Source organism: Pipistrellus hanaki, assembly GCF_964339955.1.
Source record: "Pipistrellus hanaki genome assembly, chromosome: 6".
NCBI lineage: Eukaryota > Metazoa > Chordata > Mammalia > Chiroptera > Vespertilionidae > Pipistrellus > Pipistrellus hanaki.
Genome location: NC_140508.1, coordinates 44,000,033 through 44,024,727, shown reverse-complemented (window position 1 = coordinate 44,024,727; position 24,695 = coordinate 44,000,033). Strand labels below are relative to the sequence as shown.

At 38.5% G+C, this 24,695-nt stretch overlaps 1 protein-coding gene across 4 annotated transcripts in view; it reads right to left on the bottom strand.

Moving 5' to 3' along the window:
* CDH20 (cadherin 20) overlaps positions 1-24,695 on the bottom strand; it is a gene marked incomplete at its 5' end in the record, with an annotated part of 191,652 nt that overhangs the window by 18,322 nt on the left and 148,635 nt on the right. For all 4 annotated transcript variants that reach the window (XM_084888307.1, XM_084888305.1, XM_084888306.1 and 1 more), the window contains 6 exons: positions 2,796-2,932; positions 10,479-10,732; positions 18,195-18,382; positions 20,120-20,287; positions 23,160-23,279; positions 24,081-24,375. In XM_084888307.1, coding sequence (XP_084744433.1) covers positions 2,796-2,932; positions 10,479-10,732; positions 18,195-18,382; positions 20,120-20,287; positions 23,160-23,279; positions 24,081-24,363 — 1,150 coding nt within the window. The remainder of the gene's footprint in view (positions 1-2,795; positions 2,933-10,478; positions 10,733-18,194; positions 18,383-20,119; positions 20,288-23,159; positions 23,280-24,080; positions 24,376-24,695) is intronic.

Genomic DNA, 24,695 nt, shown 5'->3' with positions numbered 1-24,695 from the left:
AGCACGGACAGAGAGGGTGTATGTTTGAGAGAGTGTGTGGTATCAGGATGAGGGGAAGGGCCAGAATCAAGGGGAAGCAGATACCACAAAATGAGTTTTTAAAAGGTTTTGAACCTCTTACTTGTCTCAGATATCAGGTTCTGGAATTAAAGGAGGTCAGTTCTGTCTGGTCGTGCAAGTAGCCCATTTTAATTGGAGGTATACTACATAGCTTGGCTTTATTCCCGTGAAATTATCTGTTTTTTGAATTATATTTTTAGGAGGTTTCAACTTATAGGAATACAGATAACATTACATGTTTATTTCTGCTTAGGGTCTAGGAAGATATTACAGGATCAAACACACCCCAAATCCATATCTTTGGTTGGGGCAGAAGAAGTTACTCATTGTCATTCATGGGGAAATGTCTTTTTGGTCAGTCTTTTGCTTGGCATTGCTACACAAAGATAATTTCATGGCCCCAGTAGTTCCCCTCCTGTCTTTTTAATTTTTTTTTGGTCACCATCCCAAGAAGATAAAATAGGAATTATAAGACACAGAAATTATTCTTGGTAAATAACTTTTTGTTAAATCTCAGGATGTTTTATTTTTCTGGTTCATTTTTTCTTTCTTAAAAATACTATTCTTTACTGTGTTTTCCCCCTAAATATTTCTATTGCTTGGCCAAAAATGTGGACATATTTAAATTTTTAAAACTAAACTGTAGAACTTTTTTTATAATGAAAATTCCAGAAAAACACAAGGATAAATATGACCCACAGTCCTTATTCATTATTATGATATATGTAAAATTGCATATGTGTCCAAAAATGTGGACACAACACACACACATACATACAGTAGTCAAATGACATATAAAAGTTGTATTCAGAACTTTTAATATTTTAGATTAAGATTATCTTGTGTCTTTGAAATATTCTTTGAGCCCAGGTATTAATATCTACATGGTACTTTTATTTTATTTACTTTTATTTTCCTCAGGATACATTTTCATTGACTTTAGAGAGAAAGTGGGAGAGAAAGAGAAACAGAAAGAGAAACATTGGTTGCCTCCTTTATGTGCCCCAACCAAGGATTGAACCCACAAGCTAGATATGTGCCCTGACCTGGGATTGAATCCAAAATCTTTGGTGTACAGGATGATGCTCCAAATGACTTAGTGATTGAGCCACCTGGCCAGGGATAATTTCATTTTACTTTATGATTATACCATAATTTATTTAGTCAGACTTCCATCCTATAAAATAAAAGCCTAATATGCTAAGTGTCTATTCAACTAGTTGCTATGATGTGTACTGACCTCCAGGGGGAAGATGCTCTGACTGTAGGTTAGCTTGCTGCTGGGGTCTGGCCCATCAGGACTTAGTAAGCAGGCTGGATATGCCCTGGAGCCCTCCTGTGATCCCTACCCGGCCCCAGTTGTGCACTGGTGGTGTCCCTGGCCTGGCCTGTGCCCTCTTACAATGTCAGAGAGCTGGTTTCCATCCAGTCCCCGAAGGCTAGGCCGAAGGACCCCACTGTATGAATTTGTGCACCGGGCCTCTAGGTATTAGATATTAAGGTAATCCTAATTTTAAATAATAATATTGTAGACATTTTGGTATATAAATCTTTGTTGATATTCTAGTATATGATTATTCTCTTAAGATAATTATTAGAAATAGAATTCTTGAGAAAAAGAGTACAAATTTCCTACCAGCATAGATCAGTGGTTGAGTGCTGACCTATGAACCCAGAGGTGAGGGTTTGATTCCCCATCAGGGCACATGGGCAGGTTGCAGGCTTGATCCCCAGTAAGGGGGCATGTAGGAGGCAGCCAATCAATGATTCTCTCTAATCATTGACATATCTCTCTCTCTCTTTCTCCCTTTCCCTTCCTCTTTGAAATCAATAAAAATATAGTATTTTAAAAAAGAGTACAAATATTTTAGAGAATCTTAATTCAAAAGATGAATTGCCAAACTGCCTTCCTAAATGGCTGTATGTGCTTCTGCCAATGCATTAGGGTCTGCCATTTCTCCAAGCCATCACTAGGTGCTATGAAAAAAAGTAAACGTACTAGAAAATAATCTAGTTTTTGCTAAATTTATAATAAACCTGCTAATCTCAACTTGGTTCCTTTTCCATTCCATTTTTAAGTTTATGTTAATCTGCATTTTATTTTTAACATGTCTGAAATTCTTGAATGCATGTATGTGTGTAATAAGGCTCATCTGTTACAAATGCTTCCTTTCATCCAGTAATATTTTCTACTTTTTGTGCATTCCCAATCTTGTCAAAGACTGAAAGCCTCTTAGATTTTTCAGGAACTGCCCCTTTTCCTCATATGAGTCTTGCTTCTTGGTTTAAGAATTTTTTTTTTTTTTTTTTACAGCTTTTATATGCTTTTTTAAAAAAAATGTATTTTATTGATTTCAGAGAGGAAGGGATATGAGAGAGAATGATTGACCAGTTGACTCCTACATGCCCCTACTGGGAATTGATCCTGAAACCCTGGCAGGTGCCTTGATTGGGAATTGAACCATGACTTCCTGGCTTATAGGTCAGTGTGCAACCACTGAGCCACACCAGTTGGGCTGTGCCTTTTAAAAAAAATCTCTAGCCAGGACTAGCTATACAAGCAGATGCTGAATAAGTATTTGAACTAATTACATTCACTCACTTGTATGAACTATGATAATTTTTGTTTCTTCCTATAAATAATACAATTCTTATTCCAACAGCTCTAGAAACATCCACATTCTACATTGCTTATATTTGTCACTATATAGAGACCAATTTATCGTGTTACTTACTCATTTCCATAGCAAGGATAGTGATATTATGCCAAGAAAATTCTTCCCGATCAAGGGGTCTTGCAGTCATTAGGGCACCTGTTGTAATGTCTACATAGAAGAATCTTCCAGGGTCACTATTTCTGTCAATGGAATATCTGCAAAAAAAACCAAACCAAAACAAAAAACCCACAGATTAAACACATCATGGCATTTGGATAAATATACTATAGCATATTACAGGAGAGAACTGAGTGAGTACCATGTGAAACACGACACCACTAGTTCTGAATTATGGACACTTGGAAGACTGAATTTACTGTTTTATTATGCACCTCCCTCCCCAGCCCATCCTTTCCTCCTCCCCCTGTAAAAAAAACACAGCAAACTATTACTGCTTTAATTTCCTGATTCACAAAGTTAAATCGAAAGTGGTGCTAACCCTTAGGGCAATTGTAAGCTATTTAAAGATCAATTTCAGCTATTTAAAGCTGAGAACTGCCCAAGGCTTTTTGGAACACTCTGAATAACAACCCCTGTGTATCTTTGTTCAAAAAGAATTTATTCAAATAAGTTCTGAAATGCTAAATTGGAGCTGGAAAACATGTAGTTCAGTGATTCGATTCCCTGTAATTAATATCAACTATTGAAAAGAAGAGATTTTCGTCAGGTCCTTTATAAATGTGCTAATGACTGACATGTTGGCAAACACAATAATATATTTACTCACTGAAGAGTCTTTATCTGTGGAATGTTTTTAACAGGAAAGATCAGGTCTGTTTAGGTTGCTTATTGTAAATAAGCCTGGAATTTATGAATTTATGGGGCACAGCTTGCTGGAAAATGTCATATGAGTTACTGGTACATAATTAATGGGGTCTAAAAAACAGATGTTTCTTATCCAAGATGGCTTCTTCTGTTCAGGCAGTGCACTGAATAGCAACATCCATTGTTTATACCTTTCGTGTTCAGTGTGGACCAACATGTATTTGTACATTGGAAAAGAAGGATATTTATAGGCACTTGTGCCTGTTGGTTTCAGACCTTTCCAAAGAAAGAATGCTTGGCCTCCATTTTGTTGTTGTCTGTATCCTTTGAGTAATTATTTACCTTGCTACTGGGTAAGATCTATAATTCCTGTTGAAATTGATTTGGCAGTCCAACTCTTTTTGTTATCTCATCTACATCATCTTACTTGGTTCCCATTTTAGGAGATTCAGTAAGTGTGGAGGGAGTTTCAGGCATCTGTATGTTTAAAATCCTCACAAGAGATTATGACATGTAACCATGATTGAGATCCATCCTTGAGAACCTAATGTAGTCCTTGGTAATGGCTAGTAATTATAATAGCTGCCATTATTGAAGACCAGACATTTTATAGCTTCTTTTTAAATTCTTACAACATTTCTAGGAGGTAGGTATTACTTAAGTTATTAGAGAAAACTAAGACTTTGAAAAGTTAAGTCACTTTCAAACAGTTACACAGTTGATAATTTGTAGAAGACTTGAAAGCGCATGCGCGCACACACACATACATACATACACACACACACACACACACACACACACACACACACACTAATGTATTGGGTTCAAAATTCTATTTAAAGTTGCCAGCAATAGGGTAACCAGGAAACTGCATTTTGATGGGAGTAAGCAGTTTTTTTAGTGTATTGTTTTCAGACTGCAGGTTAGTTAAGCCAATATGGTGGATTATGACTAGTGTTGAAAGAAAATGAAATAATATGTATGCATGCCATACTCTCACATGCAGTAAGAGTAAATGTTGATGGTCAAACTTTTGTCCCAAATATATGTAAATAAATATATGGAATATGCATGTGTATTATTTGGTAAAATGTGGTTCAAATACATATTTTTTCCCTGCAGGATGGCTGTTCAGAGAATTATGAATTAATTAAGAGCTAGAGAAGTTGGAATCATTTCAGTTATAGCTGTCCAAGAGTTGGGAGATTTAAGGAAGCAAATTAATATCTCTTTCTGCTTGTGACCCTATTTAATGAACACTGTTGTAGTCAGGCATTCACTCCACACACCTTACTTATATTGACTCATTTAATCCTTACAATAACCCTACAAGGTAGGTACTATAATTATCCCCATTTTATAGGTGAGAAGACTGAGGAATGGAGAGGTTAAATCCCTTGACCAAGGTCTCACAGCTGGGAATCAAGAGTAGATAATTGAGTTTTAGGTTCTTACTCCTAACTACCAGGCCATGCTGCCTTCCTGCACATGGAACTAATGATAGTGTTTGAGGAAACACACCTGATCTCTTCTTGAGGATAGATTAAGCCATGATAGGAAACAGTTGACTTTTTAATAAAGAACAAATACATGCTTACAAAGTTCATTTAAAATTCAATAAGTATTTTTTCTAGGTATAATTAGTGGTTTAGTTTTAAAGTTTACCAATTTGCCAGGCTGATGTGGTTCAGTGGTTGAGTGTCAACCCAGAAACCAAGAGGTTGTTGGTTCAATTCCTGGTCATGGCACATGCCCAGGTTGCAGGCTCAATCCCCAGTGGGGGTCATGTAGGAGGCAGCCAATCGATGACTTCCTATCTCATTGATGTTTCTATATCTCTATCCCTCTCCTTTCCTTTCTCTCTAAAATTCAATAAATACACATACATATACATACATATACATACATATACATACATATACATATACATACGTGTGTGTGTGTGTGTGTGTGTGTGTGTGTGTGTGTGTGTAAAGTTTACCTGCTATTTTAAGAGTTGAATTTGTCTTAGGAAAAAAATACTGGTTGGCTCATGACAGTCTTTTCTTTCACTCCCCACACGTGAGTAAAGCAGCCATTTGGCTCACAGAGCCACAACCCTGATGGCAGCTTTCCAGGCTGTAGGCATTATGCCTAGGGAGAGCAGCCTCTGATGACCAGCTTTCTGCACTCAGATTTACAAAGCCATGGCAAATGTCACAGATGGTGTGGGAGATGGAATGGCAGAAATAACTAACTGAAAGAACCCATGGCAGTCCTGCTTCATGACACTCTGAGCGGAAGCTCCCTATTCAGGATAGTCCCTTCCTGACTTCCCCAACTGGACCCGAGTTTAGGCAGTGATGGCATTTATATCTCTGAATATGACACTGGACTGAATTTCAGGAGACAAGAGAACAAACAAAATACAGATGGAAAATGAGGAAGTTGGGACATACTGGTGAATTATGCAGGTGGTTTTCCTTTCTCCAACCATAATATTCTCATCTATTATGGGTAGACTGTGCACCACATACACATACACAACTCTCTTGAACAAACAATGGCTGGTGTTCTTTTAGCTTCCTGCTTATTTGCTTGGCTCAGGACATTCACTGGATTTGGAAGCAATTTGGAGGCAGGGAATCATGGGCAGCCTCACTAATCCACACATACTCCAGGATGGCACCAGAGGGCTGGCTGTTCTCACACAGCAGAAGCCTATTTCAGTTGCAAATGGTTCAATTTCTCACTTGCCAGAAATTCCTTGTGCAATTACTAAAATCTCAGGAAATCCAAATATTGTATTTTTCATGTACATTTAACTAAATGTGGAGACTAGTTTGAGGGTTTATCCTATCTAATAAAAGAGTAATATGCAAATTGACCAGTCCAACACAGAAGGTGGCTGCCCCCATGTGGTCAGAGATGGCTGCCCCATATGGATACAAGATGGCCAACACAAGATGGCCAGCAAGGGAGGGCAGTTGGGAGGGACCAGACCTGCAAGGGAGGGCAGTTGGGGGCAATCAAGCCTGCAGGGGAGGGCAGTTAGGGGTGACTAGGTCAGCAGAGGAGGGAAGTTGGGGGTGACTAGGCCTGCAGGAAAGGGCAGTTTTGGGGGACCCAGGCCTTCAGAGTTAGAGCAGTTGGGGGGGGATCAGGCCTGAAGGGGAGGGCAGTTTGGGGGGACCCAGGCCTGCAGAGGAGAGCAGTTGGGCAATCAGGCCTACAGGGGAGGGCAGTTGGGGGAGAACAGGCCTGCAGGGGAGGGCAGTTAGGGGCAATCAGGCTGGCAGGGGAGTGGTTAGGGGGTGATCAGGCTGGCAGGCAGAAGCAGTTAGGTGCAATCAGGAGGTCAGGCAAGTGAGCATTTGGGGGCCAGCAGTCCTGGATTGTGAGAGGGCTGTTGGACTGCCTGTTTAGGCCTTGAAGGGTCCCAGATTAGAAAGGGTGTAGGCTGTGGATGATAAAGATCGTTATTAACTGATGAACCAAGAGACAGATATAGAGAAAGTAAAGCAACAGGCAGACTGTCAAATTACAGTGGGGAGGGGAGGAAGATCTGGGGGAGATAATAGATCAACCGAAGGACTTGTATACATGCATATAAGTACAACCAATGGACATAAAACTCTGGGGAGGGAGGGGATCTGTGGGAGGGAGGGAGGGGAGCAAAAAAAAATCAATAAAATATGTAAAAATAAATAAATTAATTAATTAAAAAAAAAAAAAGAAAGGGTGTAGGCTGGGGTGAAGGACATCTCCCCCTTCCACCTATGCACAAATTTTGTACAATGGGCCTCTAGTTAGTAAATAATGACCAGTATATATGCCTGAACATACCACAGGCTTCTTTAAAAGGAGATTATAAGAGCCCTAATAACCTTTTAAAAAAGTTCAATGGCTATTTGTTCATAATATTTAAACCTTAGGTAATACGTTGGTTTTTGGGTAATTTAATATTTATTTTCTTTTTAGGACTATAAACATCATCTATCCTATATAATAAAAGCCTAATATGCTAAGTGTATAGTCGTTCGGTCCTCTGTTCAACCAATCAAAGCATAATATGCTAATAATATGCTAAGGCTGCTCAACCATTTGCTATAATGTGCACTAACCATCAGGGGGGAGACACTCAACTGGTAGGTTAGCTTGCTCCTGGGGTCCGACTGATTGGGATTGAATGAGACAGGCTGGATATGCCTTGGAGCCCTCCTGCGGTCCTTCCCCAGTTGGCCAACATCCCATGTCCCTTGCTGGCCCCAATTGTGCACCAGTGGGGTCCCTCGGCCTGGCCTGTGCCCTCTAGTGATCTAGGACCCCTCAGGGGATGTCCAAGAGTTGGTTTTGGCTGCAGTCTGCAGGCCGAGGGACCCCAATGATGCACAAATTTGTGCACCTGGCCTCTAGTTTGTAATAAAAATGCAGAAGTTGAATTAGATAGCCAAGCAGCAGATAACATATGCAAATTATTTCAAAACAAGATAACTTTTATAAGAAAAATAAGGATAAGTGAACAATTTGGGGAAAGATAACGTAGGAAAGTAATTCCCAAATGGTTTAATTAAATGATAGCCAGACATTAGACTTTTAGGTGCTTTTCCCTATGAGAGTCCAGGACCCCTGATTTTCTGCTTGGGTTCAGGGACCATTCTTTGTTTCTGGGGGATAATACAAAGAATCAGGGACCCTCTATCTAGCAATATGAACTCTGCCCCTTCTTTGCAACTGGTTATGATAAGTGGAATCTGTTTTGCTGCTGTGCCTGAACTCTTTTAACTATTAACCCCAAGCCTGTGGCTGTTGCCTTGTTCTTGCCAGTTTCTCTCTCAGGACCTAGAGTCCCACCATGGAAAAAGCTCAATGGATCCTGCTCTGTGCCTCCATCCTGGTAACTCTTGGATTATTTCTGATTGGGATCTGTTAGAATAGGCAGGCATTTCATTATGGACTTCCATAATGTTAACTGTGTATTATGGTGGCCATCCAGTGGTTCTCAATGGCTCATCATGTGAAGCAGCACTCTGTTAGCCAGGTAGGATTCCTTCATTTGCTCCATACCAGTAGTGGATCTAGGCCTGCTATTTCTCTTTCTTTCCTAGATGTCTTAAGATAACAACTGTAGTCCTGAAAAATACATATTCACTCTAGGATTTGTGCGCGTTGTGTATTTTCTGACAGCGTTCAGTCTCCTGTCATTTAGTAATGGGACTCCAAACAAAACCATATTTCCAGTGCTTACCTGGAAATGTAGGAGTCCAGAGTCAATCTGGAAAGAACATGTGGAAATATTCACTGAATAGTCTAGTTGACTCTTTTAGTAATGAGATCTGATTTTTTTCAAGCTTGTGCTTATTCCAACCTCCTCCCCCAATGAAGTTTTATTCTCTAAAGTTTTACCTCTAGTATCTTCTTTGATATGAATAGATTAATTGATCAAAAGGTGTGTGTGTGTGTGTGTCTGTGTGTGTGTGTGTGTGTGTGTGTGTGTGTGTGTGTTCATTAAAATGGTAGAAAAGAGGTAAGGGGAATAATAATATATATATTTGGCTTCTGAAAATATACATTTATAGTAGAATTAATTTTATTTATAATTATTTTAGGGATGATATGGTTTCACTAACTTCTTCCCATCCTGTTGTACATTTAAAAAGCTTAAGGTAGAAATATCACTCATATAAAGTTGTTATAGCTCATAAATATTAGTTTACTTCTAAAAAATCAAATACCATAATTCAAAAAAAGAAAAAATGTAAATTGCTTACTAATTGGTTAGAGGAAGCAAATTTCCCCTAGTTTAGTTATTCTCAGGGAAGAAACTTTTTTTTAAGCTGCAAGAAGCACATTTTCTTTACATATAAAATAGCATCAGGTGAGGGAAGTACTAATAGCTGACAGAAAAGGCATTCAATACATTAGGGAGTTTTTAAAATGTGTTATTTGCACTAAAGCTTCAGATCCATTTGTGTGACTTCCAACATTTAACATGACAGATGGCTTCAAATGGCTTTGGAATCTTGATCTTTTGTGTCACGCCTCAGAGGCTTGGCAGTTGCTCTGGAAGGTTGAGGTGTCAACCTGTCCACCAGCTGTTTGCACTTTGGTTTCCAGGGTTGATGGAAATGGCCATGGCTATAAGAGCAGCTCTCCTGTTTTGCCCCTTCTTGAGGGGGAAGCATCTTGGTTGGAATATTTAAGTTCAAATCACATTTTGGAAAGATGGATACACGGGCTTGCAATAGAAAGCCCTATCTGACCAGTGTACATAGCATTGAAGCCAATGGCAACATGAATAGTTTCTATGTGGGTTTTTTCTATAGAATTTGGAAACATATATTGTATGTTATTTTTTCTTATTTTTAAAACTGAAAATGTCAAAGGTTCATCAAAGTCAAAAGAATGTGCAATGATTACCTTTATATTCATCACTAAAATTCAATAGTTTTTAATGTTTGACACCTATGTATTGTCTGTGCTTTATCTGAATTAGTAATTCTCAGCTTGGGGTAATTTGTAACCCACTCTCTTCAGGGATATTTGGCAATATTTGGGGACATTTTAAGTTGTTACAACTCAGGTGCTACTGGTATTTAGTGCTTAGAGGCCAGAGATGCTGCTAAACATTGTACAATGCACAGGGAAGCCCCATGACAAAGAATTATCTATCCCAAAATGTCAATAGGGTTGTGATTGAAAACTAAGGGTGTGTATGTGTGTGTGTGCGTGTGTGTGTGCGCGCACACACACGTGTTGCTGAACCATTTGACACTAACTTGTAGTTATAATGATACTTCACTTCTAAATAACATGAAAAGACTATGTTATTTAAACAGAATGAATTTAAAGAATCAGGAGAGTCTCCAGAGATAGAAAAAGCAAAGGGGAAAAGTGCTAGAAAATTTGATGCTGGGGAAGGGAAGATTCCATGAAAGGTATAATCTGTGGCAAAACCTTATTGAGTTGTTGGTCACATCTGGGTCCTTGGCAGAAATGATCTGTATGGTTGTTCCAATAGTCACATCTTCAGGTACCTCCACAAAATAAAAGCCAGGTTCAAATACAGGGGGCTCATCCACATCTTCCACACTGATGTGCACTGTGGTTGTGTCCTGAAAGGGGCCCAGGTTCAGAAACCGCATCTCTAGGTGAGGATTGGCTCCCTCCACTTTTAAGGTGTAGCTTTTCTTGCTTTCAAAACTCAGGGGCTGAAAAGTAATGGCAGGAAAATTGGTTAGCCAGCAGCATATATATCAGGGTTCCAAAGGATGACTGTCATTGATGGCTGGTGGGTAGATTCCTCAATTCATTAAAATGGTAGAAAAGAGGTTCGGGGAAGAGTAGAGGGGATTTTTCTTTTGTTCTGTAGTTCTTGGCCTTCATGTCAGTTCTAACAACTTGGGTAAAGAAGGTAAGAAGATGCTAGATGCTTCAGAGATAGTGAAGAAAGCCAGTGTGCTGGTTAAGAAAGCCACTGTACTCTGAGCAAGACTGACTCTAAATAGTCTACTGTTTATCAGCATGGTCCCCTTGTCTTTAGAGATGTTTATTCATTTGAAAAGATGTCAATAATTAAGAGAGAGTTCAGGTTATCTTTCAGACTCTACATATAACTGAAATCTAATCTGTTTTGTTTTGTTTTGTTTTGTTTTGTTTTGTTTTGTTTTATTCCTTAAAGAGAAAATTTCCAAGTACAAAGGCAATAGAGATTTTTCTAAGAAACTATCAACAAGAGTTCTCAGGACACTGTCAGATCAGTATTTGTGTATTTAGTTTATATCATAGAAGATCTTTTTTTTTTTTTTTTAATCCTCACCCGAGGATATTTTTCCATTGATTTTATTTATTTATTTATTTATTTATTTATTTATTTATTTATTTATTTAGAGAAAGTGGAAGAAAGAGGAAAAGATAGAGAAATACTGATGTGAGAGAAACACATCTCTTGGTTGCCTCCTGCATGAACTCTGACCAGGGCCTGCAACCCAGGTACGTGCCCTTGACCGGAATAGAACCTGGGACCCTTTGGTCCGCAGGCTGATGTTCTATCCACTGAGTCAAACCTGCTGAGACATACCGTGTTTCCCCGAAAATAAGACATCCTCCGAAAATAAGACCTAGCACAACTTTGGAAGAAAAAATTAATATAAGACACTGTCTTATTTTCGGGGAAACAGGGTAGATGATCTTTTAAAAAATCTCTTTTAAAAACTGAATCCAATGCCACATTTTCCAGTTGAAGAAACAGACTAAGAGAATTCAAAGACTGAACTGAGCTAACATGGTCACATAGTGTCAGAGTAAAATGCTGCTCTAGATGTTTAAATGCCTCATCCAGGGATCACCCACAAAATAAACTACATGCCATAAAATCTTATTTTTTTGGTGGTTCTTTTTTTTTGATCTAGCCCTACCTACCTTCAGAATGGCAGAATGTGAACTTGAATGTCATATCTTAAGAATAATCCATTTATGTTTTCTTTTTTTTCTTTCTTCCTTTTTCACTGACAATATTTAAATGTTTTAAGCAACAATTACCTCGAACTATCATCAATAAAAATATCATGGAAAGTTAGTCCTATAAAATAATTACAGAGGATAGCAAAGTATTTTAAGTTAGTAAAGCTTAAAAGTCACATGTGCATTTGGTGATGATTTAAAATTTTGTAGTTACTAGTAAATATTCATTCATGCTTTTTTTCAATAAAATATTCTGAATTAAGCACATTTCTTGTTAGAAAGAGGCATGTGTCAATTTAAGCAACTGCTTGCTTTTGAGAAACAGTAGTAGTTGCTTTAACTAAATTTATTTTCAAATTCTAACAAAATGTTTTTATTTGTTTTGCTGCTGTTATTGGGTTTCTACTTATTCTATATTTTTTTTAGCACCATACATTGTATACCCATAATGAAAACCTTACCTTTTGACTAAGAACTAGGAAGGCAGATTGCTTGGTTCAAATAGGAATGTGAAGTAAATATGTCTGTGTCTGCAAAGGTTTTTAAAAAAACCATAAGCTATTGATTAAGAAAGCATTGCATCATTTAAATTGGCAAGAGGTTTTTTTTTTTTTTTTAATATATTTTATAGATTTTTTACAGAGAGGAAGAGAGAGCGATGGAGAGTTAGAAACATCGATGAGAGAGAATCATCGATCTACTGCCTCTTGCACACCCCCTACTGGCCATGTGCCCGCAACCAAGGTACATGCCTTTGACCAAATCGAACCGGGGACCCTTCAGTCCGCAGGCTGAAGTTCTATCCACTGAGCCAAACCAGTTTCGGCAAGAGTTTTTTTTTTTTTTTTTTTTTTTTTTTTTTTTTTTTTTAAGTAATATATAAACAATAACGGAATTTACATTTTGTGGACATTTTAGGTTTGGTGAAATATAGGAGTTTTGCTCTTTGTGGCCTAAGAGGATAATGGACTCAAAACTATTGCTTATTGTGTGCTGAAAGATGGAAGGCATGCTGAAGACGAGTGACATAATAGCATACTCATAGAATAAAGGACATTCTTAAAAATATATATTTCAAGTTATCTTTAAAGCTGTTAAGATCCTGGGTTGTAATCAGAATGTTTTTATGAAGATCCAATTCAATCCATTTAGCTTAATTTCTCTTTTTAAAAAATAAGTATGTGTTTTTATTTTAAATATATTTTATTGCTTTTTTTTTTTTTTTTTTTTTTTTTTTTTTACAGAGAGGAAGGGAAAGAGATAGAGAGTTAGAAACATTGATGAGAAAGAAACATTGATCAGCTGCCTCTTGCAAACCTCCAACTGGAGATGTACCCACAACCAAGGTACATACCCTTGACCAGAATCCAACCTGAGACTTTTCAGTCCTCAGGCTGATGCTCTCTCTACTGAGCCAAACAGGTTAGGGCAGTATGTGCTTTTTAGATGAATGATAGGCCTTAGGGAAATTAATCAAAAGCAGAAATTTTGTTTTCATTTTATAAGACACTAGAGGCCCGGTGCATGAAATTTATACATGGGTAGGGTTCCTAGGCCTGGCTGGCCAGCGATCAGGGCTGATAAGGTTTCTTGTCTCTGGGCCTCCCTGCTTCCTCCTTTTCTTTCTCCCTCAGCACTCTGCTGCTGCTGCTGGTTGCCTGCCATGTTCCACACCCCTTTCTCCTCCCCTTACCCTGGTCAGTGCATATCATAGTGAAAGATTGAACTCCTGGTCTCCCATTAGAACTCCAGAGGGGACAATTTGCATATTAACCTTTTATTATATAGGATTACTAGTAACAAAGTAGGAAGATGGGTTTGGATTAGGGATCTGAGTGAATTGTTCTAAACAAATAGCTTGAACAGTCAGTAGCCTTTAAAGTATTTATTATATTTAACTTGTCCATCTACTCAACTTATTGACCTCTTTCTTAATTTCATTTTCTGTCATCTCATAAGTTTGGAAGAGAAATATGAATGACCTTGGCAAAACTAATATCTGTTTGGATTAAACATGTTTTAGTAATGACAAGGAAAGACAGTATTTTATCTTGTGAGGTTTAATCTTTTCTCTAGGCAAGGGAGCTGGAGAAATGACATTTTGGGGTTCCTTTCAGATACAAAATTGTAATAGTTAATATCTTTAAAAGAATATCTCATAATAAGGAACAAGCTATCTATATAGACAAAACCATAATATGCAAATAGACCTAATGGTGGAACAATCAGTTGCTATGATGTGTGCTGACCACCAGGGGGTGCGTGTGGAATATGGTGGATGGTGGAGCAAGTGACTGGGGGTGCCAAACCAAGACAGGGTGCCGGTTGCTGTCATTGGGGCGAGCCTCTTGTGGTTACTGAAAATTCTTTGCTCCTGTGTGCCTTGGTCCCACGGAGTGTGGGTGCCAGAGCTGCCACTTGCACAGTCTGATTGCTTGGCACTGTCAGTGGGTACGAGCTTTTACTGCTGGCACTGATTGCCCCTCAGGGCTTCTCCACCTCCCCCTGTTCCTAAGGGGCAATTGGGATAGCAGCCACCATTTGCAACCACTGAAAGCGCTGACCTCGCTCGCACCCACTGCTGGCACTGCCCCCAATCATTCTGCACCGTCAGTGGGTGTGAGCAGGGCCAGTGCTATCAACGGGTGGAAGTGGGGGTGGTGGGAGAGGGGCTGCTGGAAGACGGGACCAGGAGTCTCAGCAGGAGGGGCTGGGTTGAGACCTGCCCCTGTGCCCACCACAGCCTCTTGTCCCACAGTTCCTTTCAAGGTGTACAAATTTGTGCACTAGGCCCCTAGTATTATAATAAATTGATATAAATTAATATTGTTACATTGTTATTTAGAATTATCTTTTTAAAAAATATATATGTTTTATTGATTTTGTACAGAGAGGAAGGGAGAGAGATAGAGAGTTAGAAACATCGATGAGAGAGTCATCGATCAGCTGCCTCTTGCACACCCCCTACTGGGGATATGCCCGCAACCAAGGTGCATGCCCTTGACCAGAATCGAACCCGGGACCCTTCAGTCCCCAAGCTGACGCTCTTTCCATTGAGCCAAACCGGTTTCGGCTAGAATTATCTTATATATTATTTTAAAATATAAAATTTCAAATGTATTGAGAATTCCAAAAGCTCTTTTTTTCTGATTGCTTAGTTTTTAAAGAGAATTTTTGCTTAAAGGATCCACTGTTAATAAAAAAATTGAGCATTTATCTGTTTACAGTTAACAGTCATGATAAGTGATGTATTATTAATTGTTAACTTGAGCCATATCATGTATTAAGGGAATGTTCTTAATCCTGTGTCATGCACTAAGTTGGTATTACTTCTAGTCATCTTTTATAATTCTAGCATATGCTATTCTCAAAGGATGAGAATAAAATAAGAAACTATAAAAAATTTAAATTACATCCACATTTACTTGATTATTCCAGATTTATTTAATCTCAGCATTTTGCACTGTTCTGAGGTCATTGTGTGCTGGTTATAAAGATTTATGGTTGGTGGTTTGCTGGATGTATTTTTTCTTTTGCTTTATTTTTATTGTACCTTAAATAAAACAGGACAAACAAACTCTTCCCTTCTAAAGGAGCGTTAATTCAACTCTATGGAACAACATAGAATAAAGTTATTAAACACACTAACTTGTGCTACATTGTAAATTATAACTTTGCTACTTTTGTCAAGGTCCTCCATGTTCCTAATGTCTGTGGTCAATTTTAGTGTTCTCGTATGACCTGCAGAAGCATTTGTCACAGGTGATTATTCCCTTCTCTTGGAAACAGTTTCTTTGTGCCTTCCAGGACACCAACCTCCCTTGATTTCCCCCCTTCTTTTCTGGTCTCTCCTCAGTCTCCCTGCTTGTCCTTGCTCTTCTCCTTCTCATGCTGCGGTGCTGCAGGGCTCATTTCACTGTCTTCTCCATCTGTGTTCTCCTTGGAATGTCATCCTGTATTATTTTCTTTAAGTAGCATCTACATGCTTATAACTCTTACATTTAATATTTCCAGCCCAAGACTCTTCTCCAAAATCCAGACTCCTGTAACCAACAGCTACTACACATCTCCACTTGGGTGTCTAACAGACATTGCAAATGTAACATGTCCAGAACTTAATCCAACATTTGCCATCCCCTGCCTCCTTCTCTACTTGTAGACTTCCCATCTCAGTTAATGACAACTTTATTCTTTTTGTTGCTCAATTGACTCCTCTCTTTCTTTTGTATCTGCGTCCAATCTGTTAGGAAATCCTGTTGGTTGTACCTACAAAATATATCCAGATTCTTATTACTTCTCACCACCTCCATTCCTACTACCCAAGGCTAAGCCACCATCTTCTCCTATGTGTATTATTGCAATAGCCTTTCAGCTGGTCTCTCTGTTTTCATCCTTGCTTCCTATGGTCTTTACTCAACAGAACCTACATAATAATTTTTTTTTCCTGATGAAAGTTCAGTCATGTCACACATTTGTTAAAAACCTCCAATTGTTTCCACTTTTCTCAGAGTAAGACTCCATGACTTTACATCAGTTTATAAAGTCTTACACAATCTAGCCCTCTTGTTTTCTGAATTTTTTCATTTCCCACTAATCTTCTCCTCCACTTAGTCTTATCAAACTCCCTGTTCTTGAAACAAACCAAGCAAAATCCTACCTCAGGGCCTTTGCATTTGTTGTCCCCTCTCCTCAATATCTTCATTCCCATTTCTTCATCTCCCGGCTGCCATGTACAGTTCTTATGGAAAGTCATTTATAGGGCACCTCTGAGGGTTGTGTATTGTCAACCTGCCCAACATGACGCTGTAACTCTTACCCCTTAAGTAAGTCTTTGCATAAACATCACTTCTCTGGGGGGCCAATCCCAACCACCTGATTTAAATTTAATGCCTTTTTGGCTCTTCTGATACCACTTTTGTTCTATTCTACCCCTCCTTTTGGCACTTATCACTTTCTAATATACTACAGGCCCGGTGCATGAAATTTGTGCACTTGGAGGGGGTCTCTAAGCCCAGATTGTGAGAGGGCACAGGCTAGGCCAGGAGACCCCCACCAGTGCACTATTGGGGCTAGGGAGGGACGCAAGAAGTTGGCCAGCTGGGGAGGGACCATAGGAGGACTCCAGGGCGTGTCCAGCCTATCTCACTCAAATACGATCACCCAGACCCCAGCCGCAAGCTAACCTACAGGTTGAAGCATCTGTCCCCTGGTGGTCAGTGCACATCCTAATAAGTGGTTGAGTGCCCTTAACATATCATTAGCATATTATGCTTTTATTGGTTGAATGGACTACCAGACACTTAGCATATTAGGCTTTTACTATATAGGATCACTTTATTGACTTACTTGCTATTTTGAGTATTTTCTTCCTCTTCCATAAGCGCAAATATTTTTGGCTATTTTATTTATTCTCTATATTAAATGCCTAGAGTAATACCTGGCACATACGTAGACACTCAACAAATATTTGTTTAGTAAATAATTTAAGATATCTTGGTTTTTTAATGTATTTAAAATAGAAGAGAAGGAAGGTTAAATCAATGAATTTTTACAATAATGTATTTTCTCAGATATATATTTACTAAGATGTTAAAACTTTAATTTAAAAAAAGTTTTATTTTTCATCTAAAGATATTCATTCATATGTGCTTTATACCATGCACACAAAAAATTGATAGCTTATACTCAGAAAACTTGGTAACTTAACATGAAGCAAAGGAGTTTTAAGGGATAATCTCACTTCAGCTATGTTTGATAAAGCATTTCCAGGTCTAATTAGAGTCTGTGGATCTTTAAATAGCAATTAAAAATCCCTACATGTTATTTATTGATTTATAAATGCTTTACTGTTATTTATATATTTTTTATATATTTATATATTTATGGCATACTGTGGTAAAAATGAAGTCATTCAAATACAAATATTGATTAATCATTAACATCATTAGGGAATTAAGTTATAACAGTTTTTTAAGTGACTAAGTAGTGAGCTAGGAGAAATAACATTTATAATTTATTTTTATCACAACCTTATACCCTCTCTGTAAAATGATGACACAGCCAGTGTTAACATGTAAGCAAAAGGAGTAAGAGTTGTTGTTTTCTTTTGATGGTAAAAAAGAGTGCTTATCATAGGATTTGAAACAATGCCTTTAATAGTACAACAGCCCTGAAAATGTTCAAAGACTTCATTAAAATGATTTGGATTACCTTCTTCACAGTTATGATGCCAACTTGGAAATTGGGGTCTGTGTTAATGTCAAAGGCATCAGCACCGTCTCCATCCACAATAGTGTACTTCATCTCTGCATTGATTCCCTCATCCAAGTCCTTGGCAAACACTCTCCCCACAGTGGAGCTAACAGGAGCCGATTCCAGTACACTCATCTGATAATGTTCTGTGAAGAAAGGTTAGAACCTGTAGTCTTGTAATCTGCCTGATGAGACTATAAAAATGTCTCATCAGTATCCCATCATATAAGGCATGCTGTACTAAACATCTTTCTCCTGGTTCAACAACTAAATCTTGAGCTTTACAGATGAAAACTGAGATCCAAAGAGGCTGAGCAAACGGTATTAGGTCGACTGTACTAGACATTTGGTAAGGAGGGGCCAAAGTAGCTTGATTGTAATCCTATGAGTAGGCTAGGACAAAACCAAAAATAATTCTTCTTTAAATTTTAAAAAAAATTTATTTCAGAGGAGAAGGGAGAGGGAGATAGAGATAGAAATATTAGTGATGAGAGAGAATAATTGATCAGCTGCCTCCTGCACACCCACACTGGGGATCAAGCCTACAGTGTGGGCATGTGTCCTGACAAGGAATCAAACCATGACCTCCTGGTTCATAGGTCGAAGCTCAAAAACTGAGCCATGCTGGCTAAGCCCAAAATTATTTCTTATCTCAGTGAATCTTCCTTTTAGAATGGCAAGAAGTATAACACTTTCAATCTTTCAATTCTTCCTAATGGACCATTTCCTCAAATTTTAATCCCTTCTGAGAAAGAGAGAAAAATCAAGTAGCAGAAATCTGTGTTTTCTTATTTGTTTCAGTTCTCTCCTTCTGCCTTTTCCTTAAATCCTTATTGCTTCACATCTGGATCACTCCTAATTGACTCTCCTAATGGACTCTCCTGCTTCTAGTTTCCATCACTGCCAACCTATGCATGACTTTCTAACTAGGATTTCCTTTGTGTCTATCCTTGCTAAAAAACCTGTCAGTGACTTTCATTGGACAGAATACATTTGGAACACAAAAGACAGGTCTTCATTTCATTAAACATAAAATATACTTGCAATTTAATTTGCAGGTCTTTATATACATTTCTATCCTTATATTCAGATTTCTATTTGAATGAGCTCTAGGAGAGCAGAGATTTCATTTGTTTTGTGTATCGTTCTATATCCCATACAAAGAAAAGTGCCTAAACCAAATAACTTTTGAACGAATGGCTTCTCCCTTCTAGAATGTTCTCCTTTCTGCCTATTTACATGCATTATATTCTTCAGCCCCCTGTTGAGTTCTCATCCTTTTATGAAGCCTTCATTCATTTTAGTTCATTGTGAAGGCTTCATTCTGCCCTAACCAAGTGGTACAGCAAATGCTGCTTCTGGGTTAACTTTTGATGAGTGTAGAAACCCAGGTCTGTGTTTCAAATATCTTGTTCCCCTCATGCCCAATGCCCTTACAAAGCAGGAACTTTGTTCCTGCTTGTGAATTGATTGGTTAGGTGGTGAGGTGGGTCACTACTTTAGTTTCCTGTGTGCATTCTCCGCTGGGGAGTATTACCCCCTAGGGTACAGAAAATGGTTCTTGCTGGGGGAGAGGTGAAAAACCTTGGATAATACAATGGCTCACCATTACCCAACAAAACCTAATTCCTTCATATTTAATTTCATGAAGGGATAGGGCATAGCAATTAGGGAAAAAGTCTAAAAGGGCTCCTAGGGAGGTAATAGTGAAAAAATGCTATGGGACATAGAAGGGAAATGGTTATGTGAGAGTTGCATGATAATTGTAGGGCAGGTATCATGAATAATTAAACTTAAAGAAGAACCAGGTCTTTCTCTTTCATCTCTGTAACAAGTGACCCCTCTGGCCTGAGAACCTGTACTCTCATTGGTTAGATACTCACTCTGGGGAAAGCGGGGTGGGTTGTCATTGACATCTGAGAGGGTGATGTTGACTGTTGTAGTCCCAGATAATCCTCCAAGCTGCCCTCCCATGTCCTTAGCTTGAATAATCACTTCATAGTATTCTTTGGCTTCTCGGTCCATGTTAGTGAGTGCCGTCCTAATTACACCTGCAGGATAGAAATGATTTTGTTTTGTTTTTAATTTTTGTTGTTGTTAATCCTTACCTGTGGATATATATATTTTTTTGCTTTTCAGAGAGAATGGAATTGACAGAAGAATGGAGGAAGAGATGGGGAAAGAGGGAGAGAGATAGACAGACAGATATTGATGTGAGAGACACATTGACTGGTTGCCTCCCACATGTGCCTAGACTAGTGATGGGGAGAGAATTTACAACCATCTATGGACCCTTCACTAGGAATCAAACCTGGGACCCTTTCGGGGGTGCAGACTGATGCTGTAACCACTGAGAAACATGAGCGGGTGAAATGACTTTGTTTTTAAAAACAAAACCTCAAGTCCAGTTTTTAAGATTGGGTTCTCCCTTGTGCATTGTTAATATCTAGAGTCGATATACAAGTCACCTCTATTTTATTGAACTTGATGTCAGAATCCCAGCTTCAAGAAAGTGCTGTGCTTACACAAATGATGAGTGAATGCAGAGGGCTGATTTCCTCTGTCTGCATTACTGAGATATAACAGGAGGTGGCAGCAACGGTTCTCTGACAGATTTGAGCTAGCAGTCTTGGCGCTGTCAGGCTGCTCCATCTCACTAAAGGAAACGGGCTTAAGGCCCAGAAAACAGAGCTGCAAATGTGTCTGCAAATCTATGATTTTATTTAATTAATTAATTTTTAAAAATCTTTATTGTTGAAAGTATTACATAGGTCCTCCTTTCCCCTCCATTAACCTCTCATTAACCTCTTCTAGCCACCCCCCCCCCCCCCATGTCTGGGGTTATGCATATATGCATATAAGTTCATTGGTTGATCTCTACCACAAATCTGTGATTTTAGATCAATTCTTCTTCAGCTCCAAGAGCCCTTGTAGAATGAATGACTCTTCTTTAGGGAACTCACTCTTAGTCTGCTTTTTCCTACCTTCCCAATACCTATAAGCAGGGTTGGAATTCTAGTTTAATTTTCCTTTTGTTGTATATTCATTCTGTTTTGTTATATACTGCTAGCATCTGTGCTTCACTGAATTCCATGAGCTAGGACATGAAAGTTGCTCTGTGAGTTGTTTATATTGAACATGCATAAGAAATGAACTTCCACAGACAGTAAGAAGGAGCATAGCACAGTGCTAAAACTGTCTCATTAAGTAGGACTAAATCAAACTCCAGTGAAATGTATTTTAATCCTGCCAAGATGTGTGGTCATGTTTTATCTGCTTTTTTTAAGCCCTAGGCAAAGATTCAAGAATTGTTTACTGCAAGTTTACAACATGATCCTTGGCTAAATAGACCTTTACATGCTAAGGGAAGGGATTGGGACCATAAACCAGTCCGCAGTTTAACTCTTGTAAAGTATATACTGCATTTAGAAACAACATTCTAAAGTGAAATATGCAGCTTTTTCTTTTTTTTTTAATGCCCTATGGGCACAACAATAACTATCTTTTCATGGAATTTTGACCTTAACTCTAAAGATACCCCTTGGGAGCTGTCAAAATAATGTAAAGTTCCTCTTAGGATATAAAGGACACATTACCCTCTTCCTGTCTGTACTTATCCTCCCTGTGGCACCTTATACTCTTACCCATATTTAGAATTGTTAAAGTTACTGCTTTAAAGAAGTCCTTAACTACAATCTTTTTTTTTTCCTCCTACTAATTTACAGTCCTTCACTTTTTGCTTTTATGATATGATTTTATGAATGCCTGGTTCCCCTTAGGACTTCTGAGGAGAAAAAAAGTATCAGGTTGCTCATAGAAATGCATTTTTTTCTCTTCTTAATAAAGAGATGACTTTGAGCATGGACCATTGACTTTACCTCTGGGGCTATAAGTTTCTTTACTCAAGTCCCTAAGAGTTATTTACTCTTAGGGCCTCAATTCTCTTGAATGTAAAATGGGAATAACAGTACTTCCATATGTTTCATAAGTTCATAGGAATATCTGGATACTCAGATATGGAAGTATTTTAAAAGGGAGAAAGCCTGGCACAAGTGCAAGATAATAAGGATATACTCATTATTCTGCCCAACTCAGAAGTTTTAAAGGGATATCTTCACAAATAAATTCTGCAATGAAAGCTCTCAGGTAAAACTGAAAACAAAACAAAACAAAACAAAACAAAACCAAGCTTCCATGGATTTGTCCTTTTTTGCCACATTGCTCCTTGCCCACCCAGTTCTCTGTGCTGTTCTTCCTATGGGAGTTTCCTGCTCAGCATATGCCTTTTTTTTGGGAGGGGGAAAAGGGATAACATCCTATGCTCTGCACTTTTCCCTTATCAAACCTGTCTGTACCAGTGTCCATTCATTCTGGCCTTTTACTCTGTTTAGTACAGGGTGGTTCAGTCGAAAGAAATCAGACTACATGTCAGGGGACATACCTACAACTAGAAGCACATTTTTAGGTCTTAATTCCCAATTTCCTTATCTAGTAAGTGAATTGGTGATAGATTGGATGAATTCTCTATGGGCTCTTTCTAGTTTCAAAATCAATGGTCCTGGTTCTATTTTGAGCCAGGTTAATATGTCAATCCTCTCAGGTTTTAGAGTTATAAAAGACCTTAATCCCTGGGAATAAATAAAGCCATAGGATTTTTTGAAGGCTAATGAGAAGGTAATTATGTGTAGGCAGGCCTTTTGGTCTCTCCAATCATGCCCTGTACGTTGTCTATACATAGCACTGCTCTGCTCTTACCCTCCTCTTTTTTTTTTTTTTTGTCTTAATCCCAAAGCTTATAACAATTTTCTCTGGTTATTACACTCACTGGAGAATCCTTGAAAGGGGAGTTGGGTCTGTCATAGTAGCAGTTATACATTATTAGGGAATAAAACAAATACCCCTGACTTGACTTGCATCAAATACCTGTTTTGGAGTCCACAGAAAAGTATGGTTGGCCCTGGAGAATGCTGTATACTACCCGGGCACTGTTGCCGTAGGTTGGGTCATCAGCATCGGTGGCTGTCACTTGGATAACAGAGGTCCCTGGGGAAGAGAGATATGGAAATCTGTTCAAATTGAATTGCTAAAGGCTGGACACAATCTCAAATAGGCAATCTTAAAGTATTTGCTAATGTTATGTTTGCTTCCTTTTCTAGGTCAAGCTTCCATAACTCCTATCTTGTACCTCTTTGGAAATTAGGCATGTTTAATTTGTACTTATGTTTTAAATCTTAATAACCAATAAGGACAACTCAGTTTTTTCACTACTCTTTTATTTTTATTTTTTTTATTTTTTAAAATATATTTTATTGATTTTTCACAGAGAGGAAGAGAGAAGGACAGAGAGTTAGAAACATCGATGAGAGAGAATCATCGATCAGCTGCCTCTTGCACATCTCCCACTGGGGATGTGCCCACAACCAAGGCACATGCCCCTGACCGGAATCGAACCCGGGACCTTTCAGTCCACAGGCCGACGCTCTATCCATTGAGCCAAACCAGTTTTGGCTACTACTCTTTTAATTATTCCAAAATGCTTCTCCTCTATGAACCAAACATCCATCCATCCATCCATCCATCCATCCATCCATCCATCCATCCATCCATCCATCTTTGTTTTTGAAGAACTAGAACTGAATAACAACACTAGCCTTGTTATTAATTTTATATTTTACAATGGCTGTTTTCAGTGTTTAGGTAGTGTCCTGCCTAAGGACTTGGTTGTCACTTTTGGTTCAGTTTCATAGTTTGTGAGCTATTCTGCATAATCTTCTTTTCTGTATTTAGACAGGAAGACCTTCTATAGCGGAATCACTCTATGAGAATCAGTGAACTCCACCTTACCCACTGGTGACATTTCTGGCACATTGGCAACATAAGGTCCATCCAGAAACTTGGGCTCATTGTCATTGATGTCTTGGATTTTGATGATGAACTCTGATTCCGGCTCCATTGGCCTGCCTGTCCGCCTGTCCAGGGCTTGAGCCCTTAGAGTGTACTGAGCCCTTTCTTCTCGGTCAAGCCTCTGAATCGCATGAATGTCCCCAGTGGTGTCGTCGATGGTAAACACAATGCCTGCACCTTCTCCTGAGAGGATGTATTTGATGGATCCATCTCCCCTGTCCATGTCTGAATGAAGCTAGGAGGGAAAAGTACCAAAATCTCATTATAGATAATTAACAGTTGTCAGAAATAAATTTTCAATTTAGTCCTAACATATGATCTCCTTTCAAATAGAATTTTTTTCATTCAAATGTTTACAGTGTCTACCTACAAAGAACTAATATTCATTGAACATGATTGTATCAAATAACAAATATAGGTTGATGAATAAGTAAAGTTTTTCACTTTGCATTTAGTGTCCTAAACTTACTGTTGTTTTTTTAAGGATGATATACGCACATAAAGAAAAAGGTGTTAGTATGCCCGACTCTTCTCTGCTCTCTTCAAACCTTTAGG